Genomic DNA, 14904 nt, shown 5'->3' on the forward strand with positions numbered 1-14904 from the left:
GATGGACATGAGTTTGAGCAAGCTCTGGAAGTTGGTGATGGACAGGGAAGCCTGTGCTGTAGTCCATGGGGTTGCAAAGAATCAAACATGACTGAGCGACTGAAGTGAATTGAACTGAAGGGTGATGGGACTAGATGAAGTACTCCCTGTAAAGTGCTCACAGTTCCCTGCCTCAGCCTTTGCCTTTGCTGTTCTTTCTGCCTGGGACACTCATCTTCCTGAGACTCCCCAGAGCGTGCCCTCATATCCTTCACATCTTGCTCAAATGTCATCTTCTCAGAGACACCTTCCCATGGCATCTTTTTAAGACTAGCAGTACCCCAGCACCCTTTACTCCTTAATTCTGAATTTTTCTCCACAGCATTTATCAACTTCTGACATTTGCTTATCTCTTTCTTTATTGTCATCACCACTAAAATATAAATGTTAGGAGGCAGAGGCTTTGCCTGATTCCCTCTTGCTGTATCCCCAGATGCTAGAAAAGGAGCCAAAACAAAGGAAGCTTTTGATAAATGTTTAATGAATAAATAATGGAGAAAATGAGCATTTATTGAGCTCCTATTATGTACTGATTAATCAAGACGACTCCATCCCCACTCTACCCTCTAGAAGTTCATATTCTAGTGGGAGGAAAGGATAAGTAAAGGTAACATTGCCACAAAGCAAAGGTACCCTGAAAGCTTTCAGCAAGGTGCTGACCTTGTTTGGGAGACAGGATGGCTCCAGGTTCTCCTGCAGAATTGAGGGCTGAGCTGAGCCTAAAAAGATGAATAGGAGGCAGCCAGGTAAAAGACAGCAAGGAAGCAAGGCCCAGCAGAGGGACTGGCATGGGCAAAGGCTCTGGGGTAGAATGGTGTGTGGTGAGTGTGAGGCTTGATGGAGGACAGAATGGTTGCCCTGAAGGGCTCAATAAGGAGCATGGGAGATGAGGCTGGACTATCAGTAAGCCAGGTCACTGCAAATACTTGTAAGCCAAGCAGTTGGTTATTTGTCCCCAAGGCAGTGGGGAGTCATTGATCAGTGTGAATAAAGGGTTAACAAAAACTTTTCCTCTTCTGTGTGAGAATTTGACCTTTGGTTAACTGTCTAGCTCTGTTTCCTTGGAAACAGATAAACATATGTCACCATGTTACCTGGCAACATTGCAATGATAAAATATGACCCCGAGGAGGAGCCTCCAATGATCCATGTGGTAATGGTTCTGAGTTGGAGATATTAGTATAAATTCATGTTTAGCATAATATTGATACAGATGATTACATACTTATGATATATTTTATATACAACTGTAATTGTGTATACACACAAGTTAGTATACACTGTATTTCCTTTCTCTGTCAGTTGAGAGGACCTGGCTGCATGATATTTCATAGTAACAAGCACATCTACTGCCCAGATCTTGGTTTCTAATACCACTCTCCAATAAAAGGAACCAGGGAAAAATGGTTGATGTTAGGACTGGAGCCAAAAACATACAAGACAAGCCTGGAGCATCTAATAGTGCTATAAAATAAAGAAGGAACCAACAACACACACACAGACACAAAATGATGGGGGTATGTCAAAAGACATAGGCATTGACTGAAAGAGCTCCTAATAGCCAAACTTGGAAAAATCTGACCAAAAATAAATAAATAAAGTAATATTGAATTGTAACCTAAAATATGATAAATGCAAAAGTGGGGGAAAAGATGAAGAATTCCAAATACTTCTCTGATGAAGAGTTCCAAATACTCCATCTTCAAGGAAGAGCAACATAACTCCCAATTCTTTTTTTAAGAATTCTGTGTAGAGATTTTTTAAATAGAACTTGTAAACCTTACTTTCCATTTATAGTTATTAAGAAGTATTGACTGTATTCCCTCAGTTTGTGCAGTACCTCCTTGTAGCCTATCTTACACACAAAAGTTTGTATCTCCCAGTCCCCTACTCCTGCATTGTCCCTCCCCCTCCTGGTAACCACTAGTTTGTTCTTTATTCTTATCTGTGCCTAACTCCCCAATCCTTACATGTGGGCTGAGCAGAGTGACTTTCTGAGAGTACAGTGTGGAAGTGGGGGTGGAGAATAAATTTGAAAGGGAGAAACTGACAAACCTGATTACCTTGGCCAACTGAACAAGGTCAGCCTCAGCAGTCAAATTATGTTGATCGTAGGTATCCTGGATATGATGTGATGAGAGTGGCACTTCGCTTCTGTGATCTCTCTCCCCAAACCCATAACCCTGTCTAACCACGAGATAAACATCAGACAAATCCCAACTGAGGGACATTTTACAAAGTACCTGGCCTCAAAACTGTCAAGGTCGTCAAAAACAAAGAGAGTCTGGAGAAGCTGTCACAGCCTAGAGGAGCCTTAAAGAGGTATGATGACTAAACACAATATGGTGTCCTGGATGAGATCCTGGAAGAGAAAAAAAGAGCATTAGGCAAATACTAAGGAAATCTGAATAAAGTATGGACTTTAGCTAATAATAATACATCAATATCAGTTCATTAATTGTAACAAACTCACCATACTAATATGAGGTGTTAGTAATAGAAATTGCCACAATGTCACTACTGCCATATTCTGTTGCTTTAGGGAAGCTCACAGGCCAGCCCAGAGTCAAGGGTGGGGAGGTCTACAGAACTGTATGAATACTGAGAGGCATGGATCACTGGGGCTATTATTATCTCTATTTTAAGATGAGGAAGTGGAGGCAAGAATGATTAATAACTTGCCCAAGGTCACACAACCAGTTTACAGTGTTTCTGGGGTTCAAATCCAGACCCCAACTCAGTGCTGATAACCACAGTGCTGAGTCCTGTCATAATTTTCAAAGCATGTGCAAAATTCCTGAGCTGTTGTTATTCCCCCTAACCCTTTTTTTTTTTCCTTTCCTGGTTGCACCTCATGGTTTGCAGGATCTTAGTTTCCTTTCCAGGGGTTGAACCCAGGACACCACGGTGAAAGCACCGAGTCCTAATCACTAAAGAGCCAGGGGAATTCTAATCCCCTTTTTTATGTCTAAGAAAATTGAGTGCCAAAGACAGAGAGAGTGTTCTGTGACCACCTTGAGGGATAGTATTAAATGAAGTACAACTAGAGCCAAGGGCCTCTGACTTCCAGTTGGATTTGAAGACCTCAAAGTCCCAAGGCTGACTGGCTGCATGCCTATTCTCCCCACCACTTTCAGTTTTACCTCCTACTCATCCACCAGAGGAGGGAATTGGGGTTCAAATCAATTGGGCAGCTTGCCTCAGAGTCACACTCAAAGCTAGTTGGGGCCAAGAAATTACACTTTTCCCACCATTCCACTCTGCTTTCTCAGTCTCCACCACCTCATCAGGATCAAATGCCTTGCTTCCCTGACATAAGTGGACACAGAGCTGTGACCTGGGTACCTGGGCATGTAGCAGGTGTGTGTAGGATACATGTACCCAGGGGGACTGTGTACAGGGCAGGAGGGCTAGGATATTCACATATTCTATACAGAATGCTCACGCACAGAAGAGGTACACAGGACTCATGTGCAGGGCACACATGGATGGGACTTGTCGTAGGTTGAGTTCCCCCAGAAGCAAACCCAAGACAAGAATTTTAGGGCAAGTGGTCTATCTGGAAGGTGGTCCAGGAAGGACAGTAGAGGAGTAGACATGGAAGGGAAGGCTTCCAATGCGCTGCCGGGACACTGATAAGGACATGGCCGCCGCTGACACTGGGGACTCAGCCCTGCTGGACTGAGTCTTGTTCCACCCGGGAGCCAAGGGAGGCGAGATTTATCTACAACACCTATTTGCCGGCACTGTCCTCTGCCCAGGTCAAGCATGTTCCTTAAGCAGAGAGTCAGATGTGCTTTGCAGTCGGAAGCCCTGGGCACAAATGGAGAAGAGGAATATCAGGGGGATATGGCGGGGCCCTGGCAGCATTTGCTGCAGGACTCAAGAGGTGCAGGGTGTGTGGTCGGGACCCATGAGAACACAGATAAGGGCACAGGCATAAGACAAATGCGTGAATTACCAGCCTTGCTGTCTGGCTTGAAGGGAAGGCCTGCCGGAAGGTGATAAACAACACAGAAGCAGAGGCGGTGTTGGGACTCCCCGAGTCAACTGGTCCTCCATCCCTGTGCTCCTGCTGGCCGCTGTAATGGCACGTGCTTGTGTGGCAGGAAAGGTGGCTTAAGGGCTCTCACAATGTGGAAGCTTCTCTCTGCTAAACTTACACCTCATTCGTATTTCACAAAGTGGGGATGAGGGCTAAGGTGCTCAGGGTAAATGAGGGACCAGCTCAAGGGTTGACAGGGCCTTAGGTTAGGAGTCAGACATAGAAGCAGAGCTCAGTGACATCACTGAGCCCACTTGCCCCATTGAAGGGATAGAAATAACTCTGGCCATGTGTGTCAGCTACTACTCTTGCATCCTGGGTTCCCTGTCTGCCTAGTGAGCATCACGGAAATCCTCTCCCTGCTACGGACTTCACAGAGCTGTTGTGAGGAGCAGATCAGGTCACGCACAAGAAAACACTTGAAAGAGAATAAAATATATAGGAAGGATCTGAGTAGGGAAAATCAAGGAACCTGCCTTCTCTCACTAGCCCCGCTGCTATATTTTTAGGATATTGGTTTGACTCCTATACTAAGGAGACCCAAAATGATAACGCCTGTGAAAAAAAAACAGAGCTCATTTCTCTTTCATTTAAAAGTACTCACAGCGGTTAAGGCTGACACAGTGGCTTCACAGTCACTAGAGACCCTGGTTCTTTTTATGTTGTTGCTCTGCCATCCTCCACCTGATGGTCCAAGATGGCTGCTCCACCTCCAGGCCTCACGACTATATTCCAGTTAGCAGAAGGAGAAACAGGGGGAGGGGCAGGAACCCTCCTCCGTCCTTTACAGGGCACAGCCCAGAAATTGCACACATCATTTCCACTCATATCCCACTGACTGGGAGTTAATCACCTGACCACACTTCCCTGCAAGGGACTCTAGGAATAGTCTTTCGCCATGTGTGAATGGGAGAAAGGATATAGAAGAACAACATACAATTTTGCCATAGCTGCTGACTTGCTTGGGTAACTCACACCTCCATCTGAACCGTGGTTTCTTCATCTGCACATTTTTTTCATTCATTCATTCACATAGCTATGCCAGGCTTGTGGTATGAGGTATGACTTTTGAACCACTTGATTGCTAATGAACTCTCTTGCTAGCTGGATCATGAGCCTTGTGAGTTCAGATGTGAGGTCTTTCTTACTCACCGCTATGCTCCTGGCGTACAGGACAGGGTCTGGCACATGGAAGCCATGTTACCAGCTGCCCGTGGATGATGTATGGATGGCCATTCTGGCTTTGATAACTGGTGAGGACATTTTTCCTCGCTGAGGAGTTGAAGTTTTTCCTTTCTAGGCCTCCTGGCTCCACATCCCTTTCTCCCCAAATGCCAAGCCTTTCCAAGCCTATGAAATAAAATGTCTTCTGATCCAAGATCGTGAGAGGGGGATTAAAAATAAATGAAAATGCATCAAAACGAGTTAACCACAAGACATGGCTTCCCAGGGTAATTCGGTGTTGGCACTAGAAGTCAAGGACAGAGCATTAGTTAGAGGCTCTAACTGCCAAGCACTCCTATCAACACACTCCTGTGTTGGGCAGAGAGTCTGCTGAGCTGCCCAGCACGGCAGCAGATGCCTAACCCCTGCAACACAACAGGCAAGACCCTCCCACACAGATCAAGGAGAATAAGTTCTAATGCCAACCTGTTGCCTACTTGCCAGATTAACCCTAGGAAAATCTACGCCTCTTTGAGCTTTAGTTTCCTCACCTGTAAAACAGGGTTAATAATAGGTTCTTTTTTTTTTAATAATAGGTTCTTAATCAACTATAAAATACAGATAACAAGGGTACCTACCTCGTAGGCAGAGTTTCCCAAACGTTCTCAGCTCATGGCATCATTCACATCTCTGTAATTTTTGCACAGTGCCCCAGACCCAAAGAAGTGTCTAATAGTTGTTTGTTAAATTGGGTTTACACAACTTAGCAATAGTAGTTTGTCCAGTATCCAACAGATATTATTGTGCTTCCCTTAAATTTTTAAAACGTTTTGCAGTGTCTCTGAGCTTCTGCAGTGCCTCTGGGTGCCCTGGCACTCAGTTTGGAAACGGCAGTCACAAGGTTTTGAGATGAAATGGGGCTGTGTTGTCAAGGGTTCATCACGATGTTTGGTCTCGAGTCAGAGATCAATAAATGTTAACTGTCCTCAATTGCCCTTCAAGTCTCTTTGGTCCTCCCTGGTCTCCTGCTGCTGCCACCTCATGGTTTCTGCTTGCCGCCTTTCCTCTGGGCACCTTGGGGCCTGTGGCCCCTCTTCTGAACGAACTTCCTTCTAGAAGAGAATCCCAGCCCCACTTCTTCATTCCTCCCTAAGTCTACCACACGTGTGGCACAATCTCTTCATAGGTGGAATATACTCTTAATTTGGAGCTTGGCCGTGTGACTCACTTTGCTTACATAGCAAAAGTGACAGTGTGATTTTCAGAGCCTAAGTCTTAAGAGGCCTCGCACGATTCCACCTGCTCTCTTATCCTCTGCCATTGCCAAGAGAAGAACTTGCCCCAGTAGCCTGATGATTCCAGGAGGAGGACAAAGGACCCAGGGCACAGGCATATCTGAATCCCAGTGTAGGCCACCCCAGGCACACCACAAACTCAAGAGCAAAAATAAACAAGTGTTGTTTATTTGGAGAGTTTTGTTACATAATATTCTTGTGAGACAACCCAACCCCTCTTACTGTATCAAATTCAAATTCTCTGAGAGAAAGCCTGATTGGATCATGTGGCCACCACCCAGAACATGGCTGCTTTTACACCATCACCCATGAGCCAAGGATCTCCCTCCTGTCCAGTCCATAGGTAAATGCCTTGATTTGGGAAACCCATTTCTAATCCAAGCAGCTGCCCCATAATTACAGGGTCCAGTGCCACAAAGCCTGGTGACCTGCCTGGAAGCAATCATTTCCGGCCTCTGTGTTCAGAAGGGGTGTGAATGTGGCAAACAAGAGTTTCTTGTATCCTCCTGGGTTCTAAAGAGTAACAGCTCAACTAGGAGAAATTTCCCATAAAATTTTCTCTGTGTGTGGCAGTCAGAATGCATCTCAAGCTGTAAACTGCAGGGTATGAGAAATGTGATGTTTCTTACAACTCATTTTTGTAACTATTTTGACCCTCCTTATGCCAACCAAGGTCCGTCTAGTCAAGGCAATGGTTTTTCCCGTGGTCATGTATGGATGTGAGAGTTGGACTGTGAAGAAGGCTGATCGCCGAAGAATTGACGCTTTTGAACTGTGGTGTTGGAGAAGACTCTTGAGAGTCCCTTATACTGCAAGGTGATCCAACCAGTCCATTCTAAAGGAGATCAATCCTGGATGTTCATTGGAGGGACTGATGCTAAAGCTGAAAAAGCAATACTTTGGCCACCTCATGTGACGAGTTGACTCACTGGAAAAGACTCTGATGCTGGGAAAGGTTGGGGGCGGGAGGAGAAGGGGACGACGGAGAATGAGATGGCTGGATGGCATCACCGACTCTGTGGACATGAGTTTGAGTGAACTCCAGGAGTTGGTGATGGACAGGGAGGCCTGGCGTGCTGTGATTCATGGGGTCGCGGAGAGTCGGACACGACTGAGCGACTGAACTGAAATGATGCTTAAAATGGAAACTATGAGGCTCAAGCTCACATAGAAAATTTGATAGAACCGGGCTTAGAACCCAGGTGTCCTGGTTTTCTATACAGTGGCCTGGCCCCTTTCCCTGCCCAGTCAGTGTTACACTTGGAAGGATGCTTCAGGTTTCATCTCAGAGCCAGTGGAGCCCCTTTCCAGCTTCCTTGATTGTCCGGGCTATGCTTTCACATGCCACTGACTGAGTGCCCACTTCTTGGAAGAATTCTTAGCAACCCTTTCCTCCTATTGAGTCTCAGTCTGCCTCCCTATCCTGTACCCCGACCCTAACTATCTTTTGGAACTACACTTAAATAAACACAATTTTTCTTCACTTATAAACAGTTCCTGTAATTTTCACTTTTATTAATTCTGTTTAGGTTTTTTTTTTAAATACCCCTTCTTAAATAGTGTCTTTTGTCTTAGGTTTTTTTAATTATTTTGTATGGTTTTAATTCTTTTCAAAATACTGTTTTGTTATCTCATCTGAAGTTCTTGGGGAAGTGAGGTCTAACCCTGCTATTGAAGGTGTCTGCTGACTATCACTTATGGTGGATGATTCCCTTGTGTGTTTGTAATCTGGGGCTATGCGTTTATCTTCAGTGGAGCTTTATCTATGAATAGTTTGTGTAGCCCAGGTTGAGGGAAAGTCCCTCAAAAATGGGTTGAGTTTGCTTTTCTGGTCACCTCAGCTTCTTATCTGTGATCACCATGTTAATTCTTAGTTTGGAGTTCCTAGTTCAAGTGGATAGAATAAACTTAAAGCCTGTGTGAGAATAGATTCTATTCATTGGCATCATAATATTAACTTGATCTTGGTTGTTTCCATCGATTAGGATGTCGGCTCCAGGAAAAAAACAGCCTTTTTCTCTCTGATTTTGGGCTCTGTTCCTCTATCTGCCTACAGCAGAATTTGGCACACAGTAGGCATTCAATCGGAGAAGGCAATGGCAAGCCGCTCCAGTACTATTGCCTAGAAAATCCCATGGATGGAGGAGCCTGGTAGGCTGCAGTCCGTGGGGTCGCTAAGGGTTGGACACGACTGAAGAGACTTAGCAGCAGCAGCAGCAGCAGGCATTCAATAGGGCTTCCCTGGCGGCTCAGCAGTAAAGAATCTGCCTGCAGTGCAGGAGACCTGGCTTCAATCCCTGAGTGAGGAAGATCCCCTGGAGAAGGGAATGCAACCCGCTCTAGTACTCTTGCCTAGAGAATCCCATGGACAGAGGAGTTTCGCAGGCTGCAGTTCATGGGGTCGCACAGAGTCAGACACGACTGAAGCAACTCAGCTGCAGCAGCAGCAGAAGGCACTCATAAGTATATGTTGAAAGGGAAAATTAAAGAATACCCACTTCACGGGTGTCCATTAGGACTGTGTTTGCCCAATTAAAAATTGGGTTTCTTGTCTCATAAAACAGGCAGATGCTACTGGTGATTCTGTGACTGAGAGATTTCAGTGCTTCTACAGTTTTTTGAGCCTTTATCTAAGGGTTGCAAGATGGTTGCTGGAGCTCCAGGCATCGCATCCACATTCGAGGCAGAAGGAAGTAGAAGAAAGTAAGAGTAAAGGAGGAGCACCATTGACATTTTTCCTTATCAGGTAGATAACATTTTCCTAGACGTTTAACAGCAAATTTCTGTTTTGGTCTCATTTGCTAGAAATGGGGTGTGTGGGCATCCAGAAGAAAAGGGGCTTTCTTTTCTTCTGGAAAATGAGCATTTCCCTTATCTATGGACTCAACAGATGGGTAAGGGAGGGAGGAAGGTGACTGGGGACACAGATGTGTTATCCCCCTCAAATGAGATTTTATTTATCTATATATGTATGTATGTGTGTGCATATATACATATATATGTATAAGTTAGAACAAAACAGGCCCTCAGAAAATAATATGGCCAAAAAGTATGGAAACCTATTTCCACAATAATTATTAATTTTGTCATTCAAAGCTTCTGTGATCCTGTGGGCATCAGATTTGGATTCTGGAGCCCACAGGTACTGAGACAACCGTAGCTCAATAATCTCCCTCCTCCTCCCTCCCTCCTTGCTCTGTTCAAAGTACTGAAGCCCTTTAAAAAAAAAAAACTACATTTTTCAACGTGAGCCATTTCCTGCTCTCACTAACTCCATCCTCAGTAACTTAGCCAGACCCCAATCCTGGCCCGAAGAAGGGAGCCGGACTGTCCAAGTCTAAGGTCCCTCAGGTCCATAAGCAGAGCAGTTCGGCATCAAGGTTTCTCCCGAGAACGCTGAGATGAAAACAACAGAAGAGCCAAACTCGAGTCTCGGGCAGACCCTGGAGTGGCTGAGAAAGGAGCTGGTAAGGCTTTGTGTTTCTTTTTACCTTACACCTTCACCCCATATCTTCCGAGGTCCCCTGGTTCCTACCTCCCAGGTGCCCCCTAGCCTGGGGCAGAGCTGCAGGCTGGGGTGTAGGCCCCACCGGCTCCCACCTGGGATCAGCCACACTGTGCACAGTTGCCACCCCAGGTGCTGAGATAAGTAGGTCGTGGCCTACATAGGAGGCTCTGGGTGCAGTGCTTGCCAGACTGGTTTTAGAATTACACTGAGTCCTGGTATGTGCCCAGCTCTGTGGCTTGTGGCCTCCAGCAAATGGCTTTGAACTTCAGTCTCCTTATTGTAAAAGGGGGCTGACAATAGTACTAACATCACAAGGGTTATTGTGAGAGTTTGGTGAGGAGATGGTATAATTCACTCAGTGCTTGCTTGGCACATCTACACTGGCTCTTACAGTCCTGGCCCAGCTGGAAATGGAGTACACCAGAGCTGTCTTAGCCTGGGCCTTCTAGAAAGCAGACACTTGCACAAACACTGGGGTATTCCTGCTTATTTGGAGGTGCAAGCCCAGAGGGCTGAGAGTGAGGGGAAGAGGTGCGGGACAGAGGCCAGTACTATCCCAGCAGATGCCTTGTGTTACCCAACTGGAGGCCACTTACGAAGAAACCCTAAAGAGGCCAGCAGGCCTCTTGGCAGCTGGTTCTCCTTACTGCGGGACTGTCTGCCTGGAGGAGGATCTGCACCCTGCCCGAGGGAACTTTATCCACCCCACTCACTCCTGTCTCCCATTTCCTGTCTGTAAATGTCCACGCCGTGAGGCACTAACTCTCCTGAACTTATGGATAGTGTTACCTGGTCCCTCAGTAACTGCTCAGGAATCAGGTCTTACACCTCTCCTTGTGATGTTTCTTCCAAGTCCAAAAATAGAAAGATGCTCCCGTAGTATGTGGGGACACTAGCCAAGAGAGAGAAGGAGGTGGTTTGGGGGAACCCCAGAGGGCACCCAAGGTTTGTATCTCAATACGCCAGTTTCAACCCTGGGAGAATTTATCATCCTGAATAGGAAGGAGAGGGCCGATAAAAATAGACTGATCAATTCAACAACTTAAAAAACTTAAAAAACAAAAAAACCCCAAAATGCGAGCTTCTACTTCTGGCTGGGGGGAAGGTGGGATTCAGGGACAGAAAGGATTGTCCAAAAATGACCTGCCTGGTTGCCAGGCAACAGACCAGCTGGGACCCAACCCTGTCCTCACCTTGGTGGGAGGGGCTGACCCAGTAGGGATTCTCATGGGTCCAGGGGACTCCAGTAGCAGGAGCCGCAGCTGAGTGCTGCTCCCTTCTTGTGCTCCCCTAAACACTGGGCCCCCACATTGAGACTGCTGAGTATCTAAAGTCAAAGCACTGATTTTCATTTGATAAAGTACTTCTCTCCTACCCATGAGGAGGAAGAACAGGTGGGGGTAGGAGGAATGACCTGTAGGTAGAGGGGCCTCCCAGGCCCAAATGCACCCCCACCTCCACATGATGCCAAGAGATGAGTTTTGAGTCTCCACTTACTGGTCCCTGACTGGTAAGTTTCCCAGTCAAGCCTGCTTTAACCTCTATCACTGGGAATTTACGTGACTCCACAAGGACTCACCTCTGGAGCCCAGCCGAGGAGCCCCAATTGACTACCAGGGAAGCATGTCCATCACTCTATGCAGCTGAGAGAACAAATCAGTAGCACCAACAATTACCATGGACAAAAGTCTGGTACTCTTCCTCCAGTTCTGGAATCATAAAGCCCCCAAAGTCCTGCTGGGATCTAAAACAAGGGAGAGATCTTGGAGGGCAAGTAATTTGCTTTCCACTTTGCAGATGAAGAAACGGAGGCTTCGGTGAAACATGGCTTCTGTGAGGCTGTGGGCTTGTCTCCGATTAGACAGTGAAGGAGACGTCTTTCTGGGAAATGTCCAGTGCTCTGGGTGCTGCCTCGCATGCTTTTCTCTCCTAGGCTGAGATGCAGGACCAAGACCAGAGACTCCTGCTTACACTCAGGCACCTGCACAGCGTCCTGGAGGAGCTCCGCGCAGAAAGTGTCCACTGGGAGGACGCCAGGTCGAGTGGCGGGACCTCCCCCATCAGAGCTCGAGCAGGCTCTGAAGGCAGGGGCCGCCAACCCTTTCCCTCCAGGCGCCTGGCCCATCTCCTTCAAGGGTTAGACAGCAGACGAAGTTCCCTCCCTTAACAGGCCAGAGATGACCTTGACTTTAACCCTCCCCCAACCAGTGTAAACACTGATTGTGATGCTGTTGAAAGAGAGCACTGGAATGAGAGTCAGGAGATCCAGGCTTTGGATTTACCCCTGCCCTCATTCACTCTATGTCCCTGGAACTGTCACTCAGCTTCTCTGTGTCACTGTCCTCTTCTGTCACTTAGCAGTATTTCACAAATAAGCTAAGAGATGTGAATACATTTGGGAAACAGAAACATGTTATTTGGCTTCCGGCCAGCACCATGGTTGTAATCCTATTCTTGGGAATTTCTCACAAGGTGATTATTAAAACAAAGAAAGAGCTCAGTATGCCAGGGTGTTTATCCAGTGTTGCCATGGTGAAAAACAGAACCCCATGTAGTGACTTGATGGTTGTTTTCAGGCCTTTTATTTCCCTTTATCTGAAAACAACAGGCCCTACAACCACCCTGGCCATAGGGATCAGCATGTGACCAGGCTTGGCCAATTACAGTTCATTGTCATCCTAACAACATGATTGGCCCAACGGGTGGCCCATGTGACTTCACAGAGCCAATCACAAACCTTCTCTGGCATTACCCTCTTGATACTTGTTATTCTGAAGTCGCAAAGCTGGGGCTGCCAGTGGCCAGGATTACTGTGAGGTGACAGAGACCTGCCTGCAGTAGGAAAGAAAGAGGCTGATCAAAGAGAAGCAGAGAGAGGGTCATTCAAGAGACGGGCAGGCCAGAAGGGTGCTGGCTCTCTTTAGTCCCTGGTTTCAGATTCTAGTTCTGTGAGTTACTCCTGCTGTCTATCCAGAGCAAAAAACCAGAAAATTCCACCACTACCACCTATGAACTCAGGCACCAGTTTGTTTTTGCTTAAGCTGATTTGAGTAGGTTTCCCCTCATTTGCAACCAAAATGGTCCAGATGGTCAAAGAAACAAAGAAGAGAAATCAAGAAAAAAATGTTTTTTCCCTCATTCAGGGTTACCAACGCCAACCCTGTTTGTCAGGCAACAAGATGTATGACGTGGCAGAACCCTCAATTGCATGGGATGGAGTCATAACTTTGAAAAATTATATCTGCCTGTAAGAAAGACTTTTAAATGGAACAGGTGAAAATAAAGTCCTGGTGTTAAGATGGTCCAATTATCATCAGGTTTTTTCTGTTTTTGAAAATCTTCTGGCATGTTGTTAGGATATTGTTTTTAATGGCATTGAAAAAGTAAACCCATTGCATACCGAGGCAAAGGGTGTGGGGAGGGTTGTATTATATATACAGTGTCTCTAGTCAGACTAACCTGGGGCGGTTTCTATACAGTATTTGATAGTACAAAAAACTGTACTCTATCAATGGCTGAATGCATAAAAGAAATGTGGCACATACATACAATGGAACATTAATCAGCCTTAAAAAGGAAGGAAATTTCAGCACTGCTATAACATAGGTGAAACTTGAAGTCATAATGCTAAGTGAAATAAGCCAGTCGCAAAAGGACAAATACAGTGTGATCCCACTCACACGGGGTACCTAGAGTAGTCAAATTCATGGAGACAGAAGGGAGTTTTGGTTGTCGGGAGCTGGGGAGCAGGAAGTCATTTAAGGGTTGCCGTGCTTCAGTGTTCCCAAATGACAGAAGTTCTGTGGATGGATGATGGTAATGGTGGTATAACAGTGTGAATGTACTTGATGCCACTATGCACCTTAAAATGGTTAAAATGATATTTATCTTATGTTATATTTCGCCACAGTTAAAAATAAATACTTTAAATTTAAAAATTACCTGCTCTGTGATGCTGGGGCTGGAGCTGGTTAGACTTTGCCAATAAGCAGGGTGAGCTAGAGGGACACCACAGGGCTGGAGGAGGGAGAAGAGACTTGCTTCTTCATCTTTCTTCTCTTTAGCTTCTCCGGTGGCCTTCCTGCTCCCATGAGCATCACCCAGCCATGCTCCTTCACCTCACAGCAGCAATTCCTTCTGTGGCACCAGTCAGCAACCCCTTCTCAGGGCTCTAGGTTCAGCTCCATGGGGCACTTCCCCCAACCACAGAGCCGTCAGCTGCAGCCAGAATCTCCTCCCCTGAAGTCTGAGTTCCTGCCCTCCTGGCCCCACCCTGTTTTCCAAGACTCGAGCCCCAGTTGAGCACACCTCCTTTCTGAGATACCTGAAGTGGAATACTGCAAGTCTTCTGCTTTATGTTTTTCAGTTTTGATCATCTCAGCCTCTTCTCTTTGTTCCCTCAGGCCTGGGTATGGTAGATGCTTCCTGCAAGTGCTACTTTCATTCTATCTTAGAGATCTTTATAACCTTTTGGTCATTCAGTTAACAACTTTATACTTGGTTAGCAATTCTTTACATTAAATTCTTTCTGTTAAAATAACTAGTGTGGTTTCTGTCTCCTGCCTGTCTCTGACCGACACAGTTTTCAACTTTGGGCTATCATTACTGATGCTGTTGTGATCACTTCTGTTCATGTACATAAGCACAGTGCCCCTAGGATATACAGGTTTCCCCTGCAATCCAAAAGTAGAGTGTTCCTATGAAACATCTCACAAGCTGAAACTGTGTAAAGTGAAGAAACAGTTACCTTAGGACAGATCTTGCTAACGGAGGCACAAAATGAGATAAACTGAGATAAAGCACAGACCCAGGCCAAAGCCAGACCAAAGCTATGGTGGCCTGGTACAGAGATG

General features: G+C 46.1%; 1 protein-coding gene across 1 annotated transcript; it reads left to right on the forward strand.

The window, feature by feature from the left end:
• Window positions 1-9670: 9670 nt before the first annotated feature.
• C15H20orf202 (chromosome 15 C20orf202 homolog) lies at window positions 9671-14539 on the forward strand. Its single transcript, XM_055425305.2, has 2 exons — window positions 9671-10010; window positions 11985-14539. Exons 1-2 carry the CDS (start codon window positions 9945-9947, stop codon window positions 12216-12218), a joined length of 300 nt encoding a protein of 99 aa, XP_055281280.2. The 5' UTR covers window positions 9671-9944; the 3' UTR covers window positions 12219-14539.
• The last annotated feature ends 365 nt before the right edge of the window (window positions 14540-14904 follow it).

Source organism: Moschus berezovskii, chromosome 15 (genome assembly GCF_049115385.1).
Source record: "Moschus berezovskii isolate FMDL1 chromosome 15, NW_MosBer_1.0, whole genome shotgun sequence".
NCBI classification, from domain to species: domain Eukaryota; kingdom Metazoa; phylum Chordata; class Mammalia; order Artiodactyla; family Moschidae; genus Moschus; species Moschus berezovskii.